This window comes from Sparus aurata, chromosome 21 (genome assembly GCF_900880675.1).
Source record: "Sparus aurata chromosome 21, fSpaAur1.1, whole genome shotgun sequence".
NCBI lineage: Eukaryota > Metazoa > Chordata > Actinopteri > Spariformes > Sparidae > Sparus > Sparus aurata.
In genome coordinates this window covers 9,771,261-9,790,792 of record NC_044207.1, presented here as the reverse complement: position 1 = coordinate 9,790,792, position 19,532 = coordinate 9,771,261, and the positions used below count along the sequence as shown (strand labels likewise).

At 45.0% G+C, this 19,532-nt stretch overlaps 1 protein-coding gene across 1 annotated transcript in view; it reads left to right on the top strand.

Annotated features, from left to right (window-relative positions):
- Positions 1-19,532, top strand: part of ephb3a (eph receptor B3a) — a 35,781-nt gene that overhangs the window by 3,831 nt on the left and 12,418 nt on the right. The window contains exons 2-10 of the mRNA XM_030403480.1: positions 3,360-3,424; positions 6,003-6,675; positions 9,001-9,156; positions 14,536-14,871; positions 15,581-15,705; positions 17,066-17,222; positions 17,401-17,509; positions 17,803-17,855; positions 19,308-19,430. Of these exons, the coding sequence (XP_030259340.1) occupies positions 3,360-3,424; positions 6,003-6,675; positions 9,001-9,156; positions 14,536-14,871; positions 15,581-15,705; positions 17,066-17,222; positions 17,401-17,509; positions 17,803-17,855; positions 19,308-19,430 (1,797 nt within the window). The remainder of the gene's footprint in view (positions 1-3,359; positions 3,425-6,002; positions 6,676-9,000; positions 9,157-14,535; positions 14,872-15,580; positions 15,706-17,065; positions 17,223-17,400; positions 17,510-17,802; positions 17,856-19,307; positions 19,431-19,532) is intronic.

Sequence of the window (19,532 nt, the reverse complement as noted above, 5' to 3'; positions counted from 1 at the left end):
ACGGGCTGGATCAACGGCGACCAAAGTCCAGGGGCACGTAGTCAGCTGTGTGCCGCCGAGGGCCGAGCGTAGCCAAGCAAAGACAACAGGCGCTGATTTCACTGATTAGTTCCTCCTCTCTGGCTCAAGTCGTGCTAATCAGTAAAACAACCTTGTTCACAGTCGTTTTATTTGGACTCGACAACTTAAGTTATTAGCCGCTGTCGCTCATGTCCTTGGGCACAGAAGTATAGAGAGCCGAGAACGCGTCTATAAATGAGTAACGGGACTTGCGTTTGTATTTTAAAGCTCTGACAGTAAATGCACATTTGCCTCCTGCATAAAATGCCACTTATTAAATATTGTGCCGAGGTGAATGTGATTTCCACTGTCAACAAAGATGGAGGCAGCCACTTTATCCTTTTTTCAAATGTAGGAGTAGATTTGTTAGAACGCTCTTATCTGCATATAAGAGAGTCCCAGCTAAGGCTGCAAATCACATGCCGAACTAATGCTCACCATTAAGAGACGATCAAGTGACTATGAGTTCATGTGATTAGTCGGTGCTTAATGAGTCATCGCTTGATTGTTAATTCAATTGTAGTTCATACACTAATTTATATGCCACCAAATGAGCTGTTAGGAAAGGAAAAGGCCTTTTTCACACCCACACGTGATCAGCCTGAAACCACAACAACCTGTATTCTCATAGAAATATCAAAGGTTTATGTCAGCGGGCTCCGTCTGTAAACTTTAGCTACCGTTGCTCTCCGTGAGAAACAGGGGAGGTCTCATTTTTCCTGTCACGTTACAATCCGCTCACATATTGCGAGTAGAAAAGTGATTAATACATGTAAATTGCTACAAATTGTCCCACAGTGCCCCTTTAAGCTATTCATATCAAACGGGGATTCATGACAGACCCTGCGTTAATTAAGTCATCATGAATAATGTTTATATGTGCGTCACTTGAATTGGAGTTCAACAGTTTGGTACATATGTTGCTGAGCGCTGGATGAGAAGACTGATCCCGATCTCACGTGTGAGGGCTACATACGAAGCTGGTGCTAACAGCTAAGTAAGGTCAGCACAAAGACTGTGGACAGGTGGGGAAGCTAGCCTAGCTACAGTAGCCAAAATCTGCCTGTGGTTTTGCAAAAATACACAAAAGAAAACATAAAATAAGGAATTTTTTGCGCTTCTCTGCACACTTTAAAGGGGCTCTTTGTAGTTTTGGAAAAGAACTTCAAACTCATTATTGTTATATTCACAATATTAGTAAGGTAATAATGCAAACTAGTAATATTAAGGCCCCCAGAACACTTTGTGAAGCTAGAAAGGTGGCAGGGTCCGCCACATATAAGCAAACTAAAACAGTATGGAAACACGTTGTCCTTTAAGGTCAGTTTGTTCATGCAGTTTATTCAGTCACGAAAACAACGAGAGTTTGTTTATTTAGTTTGTTTAAGAGTAAATGAATCAGTCGGTGAAGATCTTTGTCTTCTGATTAAAATGTATTTTTTTCCCCAAAATACTACAAAGTGCAACCAACGAGATAATTTCAATCAGTGAGATTTAGACGTGCTGGCAGGCGGATTTTGTTAGCTTACCAGGCTAGCTGTTTCCCCCTTGTCTCCAGTCTTTAGCCGGCTGCTAACTGTAACGTCGTATTTGACACACGGACGTGTTGAGTGTTGTCAAGCCTCTCATCTAACTTCTGGCGAAAAAAAGCGAACACGCCTTTTTTTGTGTCTTTTTTTTTTTTTTTTCAAAATGCCAAACTTTCAGCGTGTATTTTGCACCCCTTTTATAAACTACTCCTGATTCTTGTCTTAGCTTCTGACAAGGTGGACCACGATCTGTCAAACTTGACGTTATTTTGAACAAAACACTTCAGAACATCATCATCAAACACGAGTTGTCAACTCTTGTCAACTTGTTTCCTTTTACACACACACACACACACACACACACAGCTGAGCTAATTTGCATAGACACAAAGAACCGTGAAGTCTTACTACTTCTTTCTTCTGGTCTTGTCTGCAGCTTCGGCGTAAACGTGACCGCGTGAAGTCCTGAAACGAGGACAGAGAACTGTATTTAGTCCCCGGTTTGATCTGTGTCTTTTCAGGGACGACAGAGACGCTCACTGACTCTCCGCGGCACACAGTCGAATGCCACTGATGCAATCTATCCTGTTGGATGTAGAGATCACTATTCATTATCTCTCTAAAAAGAAGAAAAGCCATTGTGGTTTCTCTAATGAACACACAGCGCAGACTGTAAACAGTGCACGGATCTCCAGCTCAGCAGCCGCAGATGGACCAGTGATCCGCTCGCTCAATCAAACAACTCCTCTTATTGACACACAAAAGACAAGGACACACTGTACTGTGACTGCACTCCTGCCTTCAGAGCCAACGCTGCAGAAGATGATTACTGGTACCAGAACAAAGCTGTGCTTCTTGGACGGAGTGTGGCTCCACACAGGACATGCTATTTGTTTACCCTCTCACACCCTCCTTTAGCGCCGTTATCAACGACTCGTGAGCAAATGGTGCACAGCAGGCGCCGTGTCATTGAGTCTCCATGAAGAAAGTGTAATTGTCTCAGTAATTATGTGCTAACAGCAACAGAACAATGGGAGCCAGCGCGGGCCACAGCTGCGTGTCGAGAACCTGGAGAGGGGTCGTCTTTTCTCGGGTGAACGCGTTGGACCACCGCTCGGGCGACAGCCGACTGACAGGCCGACAACAATGCTCATTGATCCTGCTGTTTACTCTCCGCCTCGCCCCTGACTGTCTGCCCGGCTCTCACCTCGGCGCAAAGTCGTAAAACAGCGAGGGGACGAAAACAACTGCTCACATCACCTGTTTGACAAATCTCAGCGGAGAGGCGTCACACTCTCAGCGTTTCAGCACACTCGCTCCCTAATGTGATATATTAAATTTGCCTGTGCTTGTGTGACCTCTCTGATCCGCCGCTGCTTAATGGAGTTCTTCCCACTGAAGGCATCCTGGAGGATGCTTTGTTCTTAGTTCCACAAAATGAATATTGAAAGCAGTGCACTTGTGAGTGCCAAACACAGAGAGAGAGAGAGAGAGAGAGAGAGAAAGCCTTAATTAGACGGCATCACAGACATGCCATGATTGTCAGGGCTTTCAAAAAAAAAAAACCAGAGTGCATGTGGGTGCAGGTTAGCGAGGGAGATGAAGTTTTACCTGCATCTTCTGTCAGGCAGAGGGAACTGTGTGTGTGTGTGTGTGTGTGTGTGTGTGTGTGTGTGCAAACAATTTGGTTTCTCCTCCTCACACCTTTTAATCCAGATTTGTCAACATTCCTCCTACTCTCCCTCTCTCTCTTTTTTTCCTCTGCTGCAGAAACCCTTATGGACAGTCGGTGGGCAACCACAGAGCTGGCGTGGACCACGTTCCCAGAGAGCGGGGTGAGTTAGTGTGTGTGCATGTGTTTTGTTTGTTATGTGCTCTTTTTCTTTTTCTTTCTTTCTTTCTTTCTTTCTTTCTGTTTTTTTTTTTTTGTTCCATTAGCTTGTTAATAGAGCCCAGTCTGCCTTGAACAGCACACCTCCTACTGTTTTATATCTTTGTTTTTGCGGTGTATGTTTGCTTTCCTGGATACTAAAAAGCAAATGAGAAACACACTGTGTGTCATTGTGCGGAAGAAGAAATCGAGGATATTCAGTATTTAGAAGATGCTAAAAGCTCAACGAGCAAATGTGGTCCTCAGAGCAGACAGAGGAGCGAACGCACAGACAACACAAAGCAGATCCCCACAGTGTGGAAGGACTATTAGGTATGCTCTACCTTGCACGTCTCCCCAGGATAGAGAGCCTGATAATTGAAAGCATGTGTCTGTGTCGTTGGTAATATGGGCCCAAGAGCGCATTAAAGGCAGAAATTAAGGTTTTCAGTTGATGCCCCCTATAGGACTGGTGAGAAAATAAAACAACATGAATTTGACCCCGGGGCTAACAGCCTGACAAACCTCCCCCACTCCCGGCCAGTGTAATTTGTCTTCGCTACGTGAGCGCAAAGTCAGTCAATGGAAATGCTGGGTTTCCATGGAAACGATCTTCGGCAGCCCTCCTCCTTCCTTTCCCTACAAGGGGCCGGCTCTGAATGTCCTAGCATCCATGAAGTCATATGTCAGGACTGGCGAGGCAGCCCCTCTCTCCCCCCCCCGCGCCTGACAAGCCCATACGTTCGGGTGCCGGCAATTATCATATTTGTCAGGTAGTGCATCAACGTGTTGCTGGTGATTTACGACATCTAATGCTGACTCTTGGGCTCATCGTTTGGGAATAAATTGCACGGGAGCTCGGAGACGTGAGATGAGTTATGCATTATTTTCTTCCAGTTGAAATAATCAATTTCTGGGAAGCTCATTTGTTATGGAAACGAAGCATTCAGTCCGAGGGGGAATTAGGGAAAAAAAAAAATCAAAAAAGATTGACTTCTCACAAGGTTATTTCCTAATGGACTAAATTTATTGACCAACGAAGCCATTTGTCATAGTCTGTAATGGTAGTTACCTTATACAAAGACCAGCGAGAACAACATGTGAAGCTATACATCCACACGATCCTGCTTCTGTTTTTTTCTTCGTTTTTTTTTTTTTCCCACACACGCAGAAGCCATGTCATCTCACTCCTTAAGCAAATCTTTTCAGAGCGACATGATGTAAAAACGCATCAGTCCACTTGCTCTGTTAACCACAACAGATGCAAATATCTGCTCTCAGGCTATATGTGTAGGCATGAGAGAAATATATATATATAGATAATATATCCTGCGTAACCTCGAGTGCTCGGGAGTGCTGCCGAAGTGCAATCACACTGACAGTGCTGCATTTAAATGGGCATTTTAATAAATAACTCACTGTTCCCATTATAGATGCATATGGAGAAAGTTTCCACTTAAAAGGCCCAGCTTTATGCTCTCACCTCTTTTAAGCGTGGATAACCCGTGTACACGTTATAGAAACCGAATCTCCTCTTGAGGCGATCTCGATTGCACTGCAGCAGTTATAGACATGAGCTCTGCTTCCTCTAAGTGCATTGTGTTTAACAGCTGCTGTAGGTAGGCTTTGATAAAAGCCCAACCAGCACCTCCGTGACGATCCCGGCTGCAAGACGTCCCCTCGCTTTTTGTGATCTGCATCGGAACCGTTAGTCAGACCGGCCTAATGCGTGAAATGTGTTTTAATGGGAAAATGCTTGCTATTAATACTCCATAATGATTGAAATTTTCTGAATGATTCATGCAATTAGGAGCGTTTTAGCTGCAAATTATTCCTCGCAGGCCAAACACGTGCGCACACACACAACACACTGTGGGGATGGGTGTGTGTGTGTGTGTGAGTGTGTTTGTGTGTGTTGCATTCTGAGATTCTGTTCGTATCCGACGTCACGTCGCTGTTACGAATGCCCTCCATGCCCGGGTGGTTTGCATTAGGATGCGCTGCATTTAACATTACTCAATATTAATCAGCAACATGTTGGATAAGTGAGTTTCCGCTGGATCTCGGTTGTTGCCGAACGAGGAATGAGAAGCGTGAGATGATCAACTGAATTTAGCCTCATTTTGATCTTGAGAGGGGCTCTGTGTAGATATCCAAACTCAGAATTGTATTATTAACAATATTAATGAGGCAGTAATACAAACTCAGATGTATTTGTTTTTGTTCTAACTGAGTCAACAAGCTGAACGCCGGAACACTGTTTGGATTTAGAAAGGTGGCAGGGTCCGCCACATGTAAACAAAGTGAGACCGTGTGAACTTGTGTTGTCCTTTCAATGTCAGTTTGTCATGAAAACAAAGAGAGTTTGTTCAGCTCTTCCTCTTCTGATTAAAAGTTTCTTACCCAAAACTACACCGTGCGTAACAACCTGTTCCATCCCTCTCTGCATCAGTCGTCCACGATGCTCGCAGTGTTTCATTTTCTGCCGTGTCGCCGCCGTCGGCTCTTCTCTTTGTCACAGTGTCTCTCTGTTGTCTCCACAGTGGGAGGAGGTCAGCGGCTATGACGACTCCATGAGCCCCATCAGAACCTACCAGGTGTGTAATGTTCGAGAGCCCAACCAGAACAACTGGCTTAGGACGGACTTTATCCCCCGCAAGGGCGTGCTGCGCGTCTACGTGGAGCTCAAGTTCTCCGTCCGTGACTGCGCCAGCATCCCCAACATCCCCGGCTCCTGCAAAGAGACCTTTAATCTGTTCTACCACGAGTCAGAGGGGGACACAGCTACAGACACCAGCCCTCAGTGGAGGGAGAACCCCTATGTGAAGGTGGATACTATCGCCCCGGATGAGAGTTTCTCTCTGCTGGAGGCGGGCAGGATCAACACCAAAGTGCGCAGCTTTGGCCCCCTCTCCAAGGCAGGTTTCTACCTGGCGTTCCAGGACCTGGGCGCCTGCATGTCGCTCATCTCAGTCAGGGTTTTCTTCAAGAAGTGCTCCACCACTATCGCCAACTTTGCTGTCTTCCCCGAGACTGCCACAGGGGCAGAAGCCACCTCCTTAGTGATCGCTCCGGGGGTCTGTGTGACTAACGCTTTGGAGGTGTCCGTCCCTCTCAAGCTGTACTGCAACGGGGACGGCGAGTGGATGGTTCCCGTTGGCTCGTGCACCTGCGTCGCCGGCTTTGAACCTTCTGCAGACGACACTCAGTGCCAGGGTATGTGTATTTAACAGACATTTGGACTTTTATTTAACCAAACCTCCTTTATATGCTCGGTGCAAGTCACCTCAGTCTGTGCCCTCCTCTCTGCATTTATTGTGTGGCTCCTGAAAGGGGGTGAAGGAGGGTGGAGGAGAGTATGAATTAATGAGGTGTTGCAGAGGGGAGCAGCATACAAATATTGCGAGAGCAGGACGGGAGGGAGAGAAAGATAGCGAGAAGGCACAAAACAGAGCGCCAGTGAGGGAAACGCAGATAATAGAAGGGAAAAGGCGTCCGGAGTCCACAGAAGAGAGATATTAACAGAGGGAGAGAGATAGTGTGAGTTAGAAGGTGTGAATTGCCAAAGATGGGATGGAGGCAGCAGCCAAAAGGAGAAGAATGAAAAAGGAGGGGGGGCTGCAGGAAGTCAAAGACAGACAAGCGGAGCCTCGTCTCACCTGGGCGTGAGAAATCGTGTCTAACATGCGCTGGAGAGCTCATCCGTTGCCATTTGGCGGCTCAAGGTTAAAAGCTTGCCACCAATGCCTGATAAAAGGCTCTCTGGGGCTTCGGCAAGCACTTGCGATGAGGAAGTGTAATTTCCTCCGCGGCCTCCCGTTAGTTAATCTACAGGCGGCCACACTCATTAACACCATTCAGACCAACGTGAGCCAACACTGCCACCCTAGCATTAATCACTCAGACATTTCATTTCTTACCTCAGTCGCGCCGCGAGCTCGCAGCCAACCACCACCGGAGAGAAGAGGAGAGGATAGGAGAGGAGAGGAGGAGAGGAGAAGGAGAGGAGGAGAGGAGGAGAGGAGAGGAGAGGAGAGGAGGAGAGGAGAGGAGGAGAGGAGGAGAGGAGAAGGAGGAGAGGAGAGGAGGAGAGGAGAGGAGAAGGAGGAGAGGAGGAGAGGAGAAGGAGGAGAGGAGAGGAGGAGAGGAGGGGAGAGGAGGGGAGAGGAGAAGGAGGATAGGAGAGGAGGGGAGGGGAGGATAGGAGAGGAGAGGAGGAGAGGAGGGGAGAGGAGAAGGAGGATAGGAGAGGAGGGGAGAGGAGAAGGGAGACAACAGAAGGGGAGAAGGAGACATTAGAGAACAGGAGAATCATCGTGCCCTCCAAAGAGAACTGAAGCAAGACAGTGGGGTGATTCAACGCCCACCAGGAAAACAAACAAATAAAAGAAAATGATGATGCACTGTGTAATAGAAGAGAAATAAATCAGATCAGAGAGTGTCGAGCCTAAAGGTCTCAGCGAATTATTAGAGGGGAGAAGGAAAAAATATAGTCCATTTCCATCTTATCTTCTTCTGGCTTTTTATTGCGCGGCTTTAGAGCCACAGTTTGGGGCCATTAGCCGTGCTGATTTTCCTAAAAGTGCCATTGTTGGGAATTAGGGAGGAACCGGAGTTCAAACTGAAAGACCACTTAGCCTAACTAGTTAATCACACTCTCTCCCTCACTGGCTGGCTTTTTTATGGGCCCTCACGCTGACAGGACAGATGTTTGCCAGAGACCCCACTTTTTACACCACCAGTTAGGAATGTGGCAAACAGTAAATCGCGGGGCTCTGGAGGCGGATATATCCAGACCTTTTGCTGCTAATCCCCTTTATCTGAATCCTTCTTTAGTCCGGGCTTATGCTGGTTTATCCTTAAGACTCGATATCAGCCAACCTTCAGCGTGACACTTTGGAATTCAAATGAATCGCTTGGACCCATCGCCTGAGACACACTTTGTATATTTTTTTCCTAATAACTCTGCTCCGCTAATTTACGTCCTCCCTGATGTACCTTCATTTGAATTGATTTATTGGCTTATTACGGGGCTGCTCTGCATGCATGTGGACGCCTTGTTGGTATTCAGCGTTGCGGCTTGGAGAGCTGAGGACCGAGCAGACACTGATTGATGGGTTTAGGGTGTATCCCTTTTCTCAGAAGCATTCTCCATCCCTGTTTGTCTGACAACAGCAATCTCCTGTCAGCAGTCTATCTCCATCTTTATCCTCCTTTTCCTCCTCTTCAACATGAAACTTAGCTGTCATCCCCAGTCTCTTTTTGGGGAGATTAATGTCACCTGGCAGAGAGCGTGAAATTGAAAGAGCAGATGCAAATGTATAGATAAGACCTGGTGCTTAAGTGTTTGCCATTTCTCACGCGCACATCCACCCGTTCCTCCGTAAATATTGAGCTTTGCAGACACTTCGCAGGTACAGCTTTTTGTTCGGCGTCGGATGTGACAGCCGCTCGTCTTTCTTGATAAGTGACAGCGCGGCGTCCATTCGTTGTTTTTTTTGTTCACGCTGTTCCTTTTTATTTTCTCTCCTGCTCGTCCAGCCTGCATCCCAGGGACCTTCAAACCCAAGTTCGGCGAGGGATCCTGCGCCCCCTGCCCGTCCAACAGTCGCACCAGTGCACGAGGATCCAATATTTGTCCCTGCCAGAATGATTTCTACCGCGCTGACAGCGACCCCCCTAACTCCGGCTGCACCAGTAAGTCATCCTCCACTGCACGGAATACAGAAAAACCCTAACATATGGTAAAATATCAGAGTGTACTCGTTTGGTAAGACAATGCGGCAGAGTCATGGGTGGCTTGTATCGATGGACCAACAGAGAATTATTACCTGAATCTGTAGCGTTATAGTGAGTTTCAGCTCATTGTTCGGCTGTCGGGTCCGCAACTGCACTGTCTTTGGTTAAAATTCTGGACGAGCAGAACAGTTAACAGACTGCTGCTGTTTGCTGTCAGCCCCATTTATAAGTTGAGCGTCCACTTTTCAAGTTGAAATGAGTTAGCGTAGCTTTTCTAGCTTCCACATTTCACCCTGAGTGAAACGCAATCTTTAACAACAAGACGGATCCGTGCAGATGTTGAATGTCGTAAGGGGATGGGCGTTGTGCATCACGTTACATGACCAGTGCTACATGGCTTTGTTGAAAAAGAGGAAAAAACTTCAGGTATCAGTGTCCATGTCTGTGCAGCGCTGTGACTCACTCTGTTTGGTAGCGCACCACGGAATTTGAGACTGCGTCTGCTACAATGCCCACAGTGTTGTAAGGTCCAAAGCCCCCCTCGCTAGCAGTTAATATCCTGACATTCCCTCGGAGCGCTGAGCTCATAGTTTCGACCGCTAGCTGTACTGCTAACTGAGCTAAATAGCTAATGAAAGTAACAGTGAGCAGCAGTTAACTGTTACCCTGGTGATATGCTGCCCTCTCTGTTTTTTATAGGTAGCCAATAGAGCTCAACAGTGAGGGTCCGGAAGTGAAAATGCCATTCATATTCTGCATATAGATTTTGATTATTGGCCATAATGTCGTAACCATCCAAAGTAGACTTACCACGAGTTATCAGATTGTCAAATGATGACTTATGATCCTGTAGAAGTCACAAGTCCATATGAAATCAATCTTGTTTTGAGAAAAACATGTTTTATTCGCGATGTCATGGAGAAGTACTACACTACCCACAATCCTATAGTGTAACAGCGACGTCTCTGATTGGTGGAGCTCGCTGTTATCATGGAAATGTTTACCAAACCCGCGAATTTCATGTTAGCTAGTTACTGCTAACACTGAACTCTACGATCGTTTACCACAGAGCGACCATGATTTCACTGTCTTACCTACTGCGTATATTTAGTGATGAGGAGAAGAGTTTATTAAGGGTTCACCCGAACATGAAATTTGCGGGCTCGGTAAACATTTACATGGTAACAGCGAGCTCCACCAATCAGAGACGTAGCTGTTACGTTCGCAATGGTTTATGGGATGAGTAGTTCCTTTACTCTTAAGATAATTATGTACACAGTCTTGTACCTTTGCTTTTTTCTCAGTTTTCCAACATTCTTTTTGCGCCAAATTAAATGTTTTATGGTCACGATTCATCTCCTAGCTGATTGGCTTGGTTCCAGGCCTAAAACTCTTTATGTAAGGATTTTATGAAACGTCAATGGAGTAAATGAATGGCAAATTCACTTCCGGAACAGGAAGAAGAATCGACACAGAGACGGGGTTGCAAAAAGTGGATTCTGTTTATTGCTGGGCCGACTGAGCTTCATACCTCAGCTGTTTACACAGGCACTTAGTGATGATCTGGATCATCACCAACATGTCAAGAAGTTCTTTGCCTTGTTGTTCCACGTCTTTCCTAAAAATCATGTAACTTCCAGTAATCGTTCCAAAGTGTGTGTGCGCGTGTTTACTCGTGCATGTATGTGTGTGTGCTGTTCTGTTTGCTGGTTGGTTTGGTGTGTAGGTTTCCTGATTTTCACCGTTTTTTTGGAAAGTTCTAGCTAGCTTTAAACTTTGACGTTGTAGCTTCTCTTAAACAGCCACCGTGGCCACTAATGACAACTACATGATAATGGTCACGGTAAAATGAACTGCAACAATAGCAGAAGAAGAAAAAAGTCGATAAGTCAGCAACTCGGTTACAGAGCAGTAAAGCTAACAGCAGCTAACAGTAACCACCACCATTACGCTACACTGTTGCTTCATGATGCTAACTAATAACCACATACGAGCTGTCTGAAAATGATCAGGATAAACTCGACGCTGATTGGCTTGGTTCCAGGCCTAAAACTCTTTATGTAAGGATTTTATGAAACGTCAATGGAGTAAATGAATGGCAAATTCACTTCCGGAACAGGAGCCGTTATAAAAGTGGGCTGTCACTGTTGAGCTCTATTTAATCCAAACATACATATTGCGCCTTTAAGTATCTGATATTCAAATGTATTGTCGTAAAGGATGTATACAAAATGTATATATTGAAGCCAAAACTCTGATGAGAAGAATCGACACAGAGACGGGGTTGCAAAAAGTGGATTCTGTTTATTGCTGGGCCGACCGAGCCTTCATACCTCAGCTGTTTACACAGTCACTTAGTGATGATCTGGATCATCACCAACATGTCAAGAAGTTCTTTGCCTTGTTGTTCCATGTCTTTCCTAAAAATCATGTAACTTCCAGTAATCGTTCCAAAGTGTGTGTGCGCGTGTTTACTCGTGCATGTATGTGTGTGTGCTGTTCTGTTTGCTGGTTGGTTTGGTGTGTAGGTTTCCTGATTTTCACCGTTTTTTTTGGAAAGTTCTAGCTAGCTTTAAACTTTGACGTTGTAGCTTCTCTTAAACAGCCACCGTGGCCACTAATGACAACTACATGATAATGGTCACGGTAAAATGAACTGCAACAATAGCAGAAGAAGAAAAAAGTCGATAAGTCAGCAACTCGGTTACAGAGCAGTAAAGCTAACAGCAGCTAACAGTAACCACCACCATTACGCTACACTGTTGCTTCATGATGCTAACTAATAACCACATACGAGCTGTCTGAAAATGATCAGGATAAACTCGACGCTGATTGGCTTGGTTCCAGGCCTAAAACTCTTTATGTAAGGATTTTATGAAACGTCAATGGAGTAAATGAATGGCAAATTCACTTCCGGAACAGGAGCCGTTATAAAAGTGGGCGGTCACTGTTGAGCTCTATTTAATCCAAACATACATATTGCGCCTTTAAGTATCTGATATTCAAATGTATTGTCGTAAAGGATGTATACAAAATGTATATATTGAAGCCAAAACTCTGATGAGAAGAATCGACACAGAGACGGGGTTGCAAAAAGTGGATTCTGTTTATTGCTGGGCCGACCGAGCCTTCATACCTCAGCTGTTTACACAGGCACTTAGTGATGATCTGGATCATCACCAACATGTCAAGAAGTTCTTTGCCTTGTTGTTCCATGTCTTTCCTAAAAATCATGTAACTTCCAGTAATCGTTCCAAAGTGTGTGTGCGCGTGTTTACTCGTGCATGTATGTGTGTGTGCTGTTCTGTTTGCTGGTTGGTTTGGTGTGTAGGTTTCCTGATTTTCACCGTTTTTTTGGAAAGTTCCTGGCAACTCCATGCGGTTATGTGTGTGTGTCCTTGTTAAGTGTGATGTCATCAGTATTTCTCAATCCCTGTTTATCTCAGACCCCAGAACAGAGTAACACATTCATATTTAAAGGTCAATGCTGGTCACTTAGTCAAGCCAGATTTCTCAATAGTATGTAGATATATTTTCTGGTAATAAATGCACTCAAGCATCAAGTGAAAGTGAAAATGATACATATATTTACATGTAGTATATGCTGTATGTTATAAGCTGCCCGGCCCATTATCAATATTTTGCATGTTTCTACCATCATAATCAGTGTTTTTTCTAAATGCAGGTCAAATAAATAAGTCTGAAAATGTGCTACTTTGGCTCCCATGCAGCATGTTATCTACTAAGCAACTAGTTACTAAATATATCAAATAAATGGTGTGGAGCAAAAAATACTGAAAAACTGAAAACTGAAATATGTAAGTACAAGTAAGTTCAGTACTTGAGTAAATGTACTGTCAAAGCCTGCCATGGAAAAATACCCAGAGTCCTGAAGCTAAAACGGTTATCCTCTGTTGAAACGTGAAATTACACACTATAGATACTAGTTGATGTGCCCTTACAAAAAATTATGGAGGATTCAAAATTTAGATGACAAATCTGCAGCTGCATCTCAGTAACTCTAAGTAGTGTGCTCTGGTGCTCTGCGCCCGTGCTTGGACGGGCCTCTGAGAGAAGTCCCAGTGGTCGTGCTGATGGAGAGCGACATGTGCTGCCTTGACCGTGTAAAATCACCCCCCAGGGGCCTTTCGCCGTGTTAAATGACACACAGGGCCCGCAACTGTCTTCCCCAGATCCTTGTCACAGGAACACTGTGGACACTGACCGGCGCGCACAGACAGGCGAGCGGGGACACAAGCACCACCTCCGACTAAACACGCAAACACACACAGACACACAGGCCTGACAGTTCTGTCCCCGCGGTCTGTCAGAGCTTGTGCCAGGCAGCCTGCGCTTTGTGTTGGAAGTGGTGTGTTGCACAAGAGAGGCTCAGCCAGTCAATGGCCGGCAGCTTGGACTCAGCGTGTGTTTTAGACGGGTGTCCAATTAGAAGAGCCTCCACTCTGAACTGTGTCTGCCTAATTAGAAAGGACAGGACGAGCGAAATGCAGCTCAGGGCGAGCTGAACTCGGAGGACAGGCTGGTTTTGGCCGACAAGAGCTGATGGCCTCAGAGCCTCCCCAACCCCCCACCCCCACCCCTCTGCTGCGAGACAGGTCTGTGGACTTTCTGCCACTGGAAGCTTAGAGAGAGAGCCTCCTCTCTTCTCATGTAAGAGGATGAAAAGCATGCTCGCTGAACCAATCTTTGTTGCCCCCCTCTGCGGTTATCCTACTTTATCCAGGTTTCAAACACTCTTCTCTCAAAATTGCAGCACTGGTTATTGAAACGTGGAGGCCTTGGGTTAGAGTGATACAAGAACATGAATTTCAATCAGGGGTGGATTAGCCAAGTTCCACGAGCTGCAAGAGGGGTTGTGCATAAAAATGGACGGCGGTTACAGCGCAGAGCTGTACGGGATTGTGATTTTCATTCGCGATTGAGCAACTGTGCTCTTCTTGTGCACGACAAGCTGTGTTTGTCCTCCTGTTTGTGTTTATTTATTTATATGCATTTGCAGGAAGGATTTTCCCCCTGTTGTCATGTTTTTACATGTTTCCCTGCCTTTTGCTCCAACCTCACCGTTTGTTTGGGGCACGTAAAGCAATCTGACACATTTATTTGTGCAGAGAGAATAGGACTTTCTGTACATGAAATCCTTCCTTTAGTTGCCGTCTTACCGAGGTATTAGAACACTTCGTACACCACTGAGGGAGAATAATGTAAGCGCCACATAGGGAACATGACTAAAGCCTCAGTTGTGTGTTTTTCTGTTCTGCCTGCCCACCTTCTTTAACACCTACGTGTGTGTGTGTGTGTGTGTGTGTGTTTGTGCAGCGATCCCCTCAGCGCCTCGCAACGTTATATCCAGCGTCAACGAGACCTCGCTGTCCTTGGAGTGGGAGGAGCCCAAGGACACGGGAGGGAGGGACGACCTCGTCTATAACGTGGTGTGCAAGAAATGCCTGCGTGACCAGAGCCCGTGCACGCGCTGCGACGACAACGTGGACATCGCGCCGCGCAGGCTGGGGCTGAGGCTGAGGAAGGTGGTGGTGAGGAACCTGCAGGCCCACACCCGCTACAGCTTCGAGGTGCAGGCCGTCAACGGGGTGTCTGGGAAAAAAAACACGCCGCCCAGCTACTCCACGGTCAACATAACCACCAACCAAGCAGGTTAGCGGGAGAAGATCTGTCGATTGTATCGGATGTGTCCGCGAGCCAAGTTAAGTCATAGAGCAGCCCCGATCAATACCACTTAACATCAAGATGAAACAGGCTGGTTAGTGGATCCCACGCTCAGTCAATGTCAATGAGTGTCTTAATGGGCTCGTAGTATCAGTACTAACACCAACAGTAAACATTGTTGAATGAGCTCAGTGAAAGTGACGGACGGACAAACTCTCTGCTTGTCCGCGGCCGATAAAGTGTTAAGCACACTTCATATCTCCACCGTCAGCATTCAGCACACTGTCGGCCCGGCCGTCTTACGTTACATCACTGACAATGTCACCTTTCAGCATCTCCCCTTAATATTTGCAGCGTCATCATCAACCAAACTGCTCAGCACCTTTCACAGGCTGTAATTACTCTCCCAGTTAACCCTGCACTCAATCCACCTTACTGCAGTTTATGGACCCAAGACAATGGCTGTCAATCGAGTCACATTCAGGCCTCACGAATCAATAAGTCGCAGAGCAGTGAAGGTGAAGCATGCACCGCTCAGGTTGATGTATTTTGAATAATAATTGTCTTTACTGTGATGGTTTGTGAAACGGAGAGAGAAAACCTTGGCAACTGTGAACCCCTCGACTCGCAGCTGAAGTAACTTCGCAGTGCCTTAAAATGTCATCTCAAGTGTGTCCTGTCCGCTGTCCCACCGCAGCGCCTTCAGCAGTGCCCACCGTCCATCTGATGCGCTCCACCTCAGACACCCTCAGCCTGTCGTGGCTGCCCCCTGAGAAGCCCAACGGGGTCATCCTCGACTACGAGATTAAATACCATGAGAGGGTGAGCTCAAGAATTTTTGCCTTAATGTAGGTTACACTGCATGCTGCAAACTCTTGAAATCAACTTTTTGAGCCCTGCACAAGAGAGAAGCATTTTTATGGATTCTAAAAAAATGTGTCATTGTAATGTGATGTGTGCGCGGTGGAATTGCTAGAGTCCAAATATATCTGTTGTTAGAGGCGGTCAAGCTCACCACCAACTGCTGCTGCGTCATTGGTATTGATCAGATTCCATGCTAAAGCCCTGCAGACACAAGACAGAGATACAGGGCTAAAAAACTGAACTGCGTTAAAACAATGCAGTAGTCTGCATTGGCTCACGTACGAGAAGGGTCCAGTTGTTGAAAGCCTCACAGACAAAATCACTGCCGAGTGTTTCTAATACCACACAGGTCACGCTTTCACATTTCATCGTTAAACGTTTATGTAATCTCCCCATTTTAAGCTTCAATCTTGACAATTTTACACGCATTTGATGAGCAGATTCAGTTCTTCGGGTTAGGGTTAGGTCCGTTAACACAAGTTAGCTGACATTAGCAACATTAGCCTCGTTTTGAACTAAATGTAGCTAGCTTTAAACTTCTGCGGTGTAAATCGTGTTCAACAGCGACCGCTGTGGCCACAAATGACAACTACAGGATGATTGTCAACGATAAAATGAACTGTATCAACAGCGCAAGAAGAAAATGGTTGTCAAGTCAGCAAACTTCCGCTAACCCTACCCCGTTCACGCACACAAAGTCATTTAAATGTATTTAAGGAGCCAGTTCAGTGCTTTGTTGGATCATTGCACAAAGAGTTGAGCCTGGTTCTACTTTTTTTTCGCTGGACAATTCATGTCCAGATGTACACAAAAACCTGACTGAATAGATGGCTAGCTTGTTGCATTGGAGCTGCAGCTGGTGCTCACTGAAGAAAGCATTTTGCTCGACCGTGATATCCATTAAGTTACATCAACAAATATAAAGCTTAGTTTTTCTAAAAGAGACAATTACAGGATAAGGGTAAAGGCTAAAAGGTTAGCATTCTGTGCTACGAAAAATTGTTTTTAACCTCAAACACAGTCTAGCTAGCTTTAAACTTTGACGTTGTAGCTTAAACAGCCACCGTGGCCACTAATGACAACTACATGATGATGGTCAACGATAAAAATTAACTGCAACAATAGCAGAAGAAGAAAAAAGTCGATAAGGCAGCAACTCGGTTACAGAGCAGTAAAGCTAACAGCAGCTAACAGTAACCACCACCATTACGCTACACTGTTGCTTCATTATGCTAACTAATAACCACATACGAGCTGTCTGAAAATGATCAGGATAAACTTGACGCAGCTCCTTTAATTCTTCTTCGTTTGACTTCAGGGTCAGGCGATGTCCCACACCGTAACATCACAGCACAGCTCAGCCAAGGTGGAGGGGCTGAGGGCCGCCACGCCTTACGTCGTGCAGGTCAGAGCTCGCACCGTTGCCGGGTACGGACGCTACAGCAACCCCATGGACTTCAGCACCAGTCTCCACAGTACAGACAACCTCTCTCCCGCTTTACAGGCTGTTCTTGATCACCTGCTTCTATGGTTTTCTTAATAATGGTTGAAGATTAGTATTTTTATGACTGCCTGAATTAGTAGCCAGTCCCTCAAATAGTGCTCCTGGTGTAATTTACTCATTTGTGCATCTGTGTGTGTTATTTTGCCCAGGTGACCCCCAGAAGTCGGTGCAGGACCAGCTGCCTCTCATCATAGGCTCGGCCTCCGCGGGTCTGGTGGTCATTGTTGCCTTGGTGGTTATCGCTGTTGTCTGCCTTAAGTAAGTGTCTGACTTGTAATACTGAGAGCCTGAAATACATGTCTCATTTTGTTAGTTTGTCTCTTTACAAAGAGCCTCATCAAACTTTAACGTGTTTTCAAAGGCTATATACTTCCTGTTTTGCTCCCTAAGGAGGTCTGGAAGAAGGAAAAAAAACAAACCAGAGCTGCTCTTTGAGCTTCTTCCTGAGCCATCTGATAGACGAGCGAGATATTAGGTCCATTCGTTGTACCTGGAAATGGTCAAGACTGATTATGTGAATGTGACTTTGCTTATGTGCGGCTTGTTTACAGGAAGCAGCGCAGCGGCTCGGAGCTGGAGTACACTGAGAAACTGCAGCAATACAGTAAGTTCACTGTGTGCGTTCGGTTTGGGAACTGTCGGCTCTGTTGTCATTTGGTCATGCCTGTACAGTTAACCAACTGATTGAATCAATTATCCAATCACCTGATTGAGGCAGGAAGTCATTACACCATTTGCACCGAAGAAACCCTGACTTTATCTGCCTGATGTTTGGCACTACACTCACTTTATACATGTGAACTTTATCAGACCTGCTGTATCATATTTGTCAATTTTCCTTCTCTTGATCAGTGAGCAATGTCTCAAGTCAATTAGATGGACTACAATTCAATAGAAGATAATTACCGCCCTCGTGTCCGTCCGTGAATGGTTCAATGTGTAGGAATTTTAGTTGCAAACGTTAGGTGGCAGGGTCCGCCAAATAGAAGCAAAGTAAAGCAGGATGAGATTGTGTACTGTCCTTTAGGTTTAGTTTGTCTTTAAGTCATGAAAACAAACAAAACGAAGATCTCTCTCTTCTGATTCAAATGATCAACAGAATCTAAAGAGATAATAGTTTTGACATTATGCCGTCTGTTTTTTGTTGCAGAGATATGTCGTCTGAAGTTAGCATGCTAACCATCTAGCAACAGCTAGGTACAGTTAGCAGCAGTTACCCTCATGATATGCTGCTCTGTATTTGTTTTAAGTATGAACTGGGCAGGTAGTCAATTCTAAACATATTGTGCCTTTACATTTAAAGCAATAGAGTGGATGAATATATATATATATATATATATATATATATATATATATATATATATATATATATATATATATACATATATATATATATATATATATATATATATATATACATATATATATATATATATATATATATGTCTATATATATGAGACATATATATATATATATATATATGTCTATATATATGAGACAGTAAGCTTAGCTTAGCATAAACACTGGACATAGCATGTCTGGTTTTGCTCAAAGTTTATATATATGTCTATAAATTTTATGTTTAATTTGTTTAATTAGTAAAAAAAAAAGAAAGTCAATCACAGTACAGTAACTTCCTGAACCTCATCACCAGCGCAGACTCCAGGCAGTAACTGCAGCCGTGAAAAAACCTCTAATATAACCACAAATTGTTATTTATAAACACAACAGAGATACATTTTTGTTTATGTTTTAACTGATTCCTCCTACTTCCTGTCTTTTATGCGAAGCTACACTAACCATCTCGTGGATGTAGCTTCTGATTTATCATAATTAACCTGAGAGCAGGCTAGTATCTAAACTATCGGTCTCACAGCAGGAAAGGAAATGGGTATATTTCATGAAATTTCAAACTAATCATTCATACATTTGCTCCATTGTGATGTGTAGTAATGTAACAGATTGTATTATTAACACCATGGCATTGATGTCGGCTGAACTGCCCAGGCAGGTATGACTCAGATGCTGACTTCTCTGTAACTTTTTCTCTCTCAGTCTCTCCGGGGGTCAAAGTGTACATCGACCCTTTCACCTACGAGGACCCCAACGACGCCGTCCACGAGTTTGCCAAAGAGATAGACATCTCCTGCGTGAAAATAGAAGAAGTCATCGGTGCAGGTAAACAACGTTGTTGGTTTTTAAGAGGATCGAGAGAATAATTCAGCTTTATTAATCATTTATCCGAACAGGAGTGTGCCATCAAGCCCCGAGGTCTGTTCT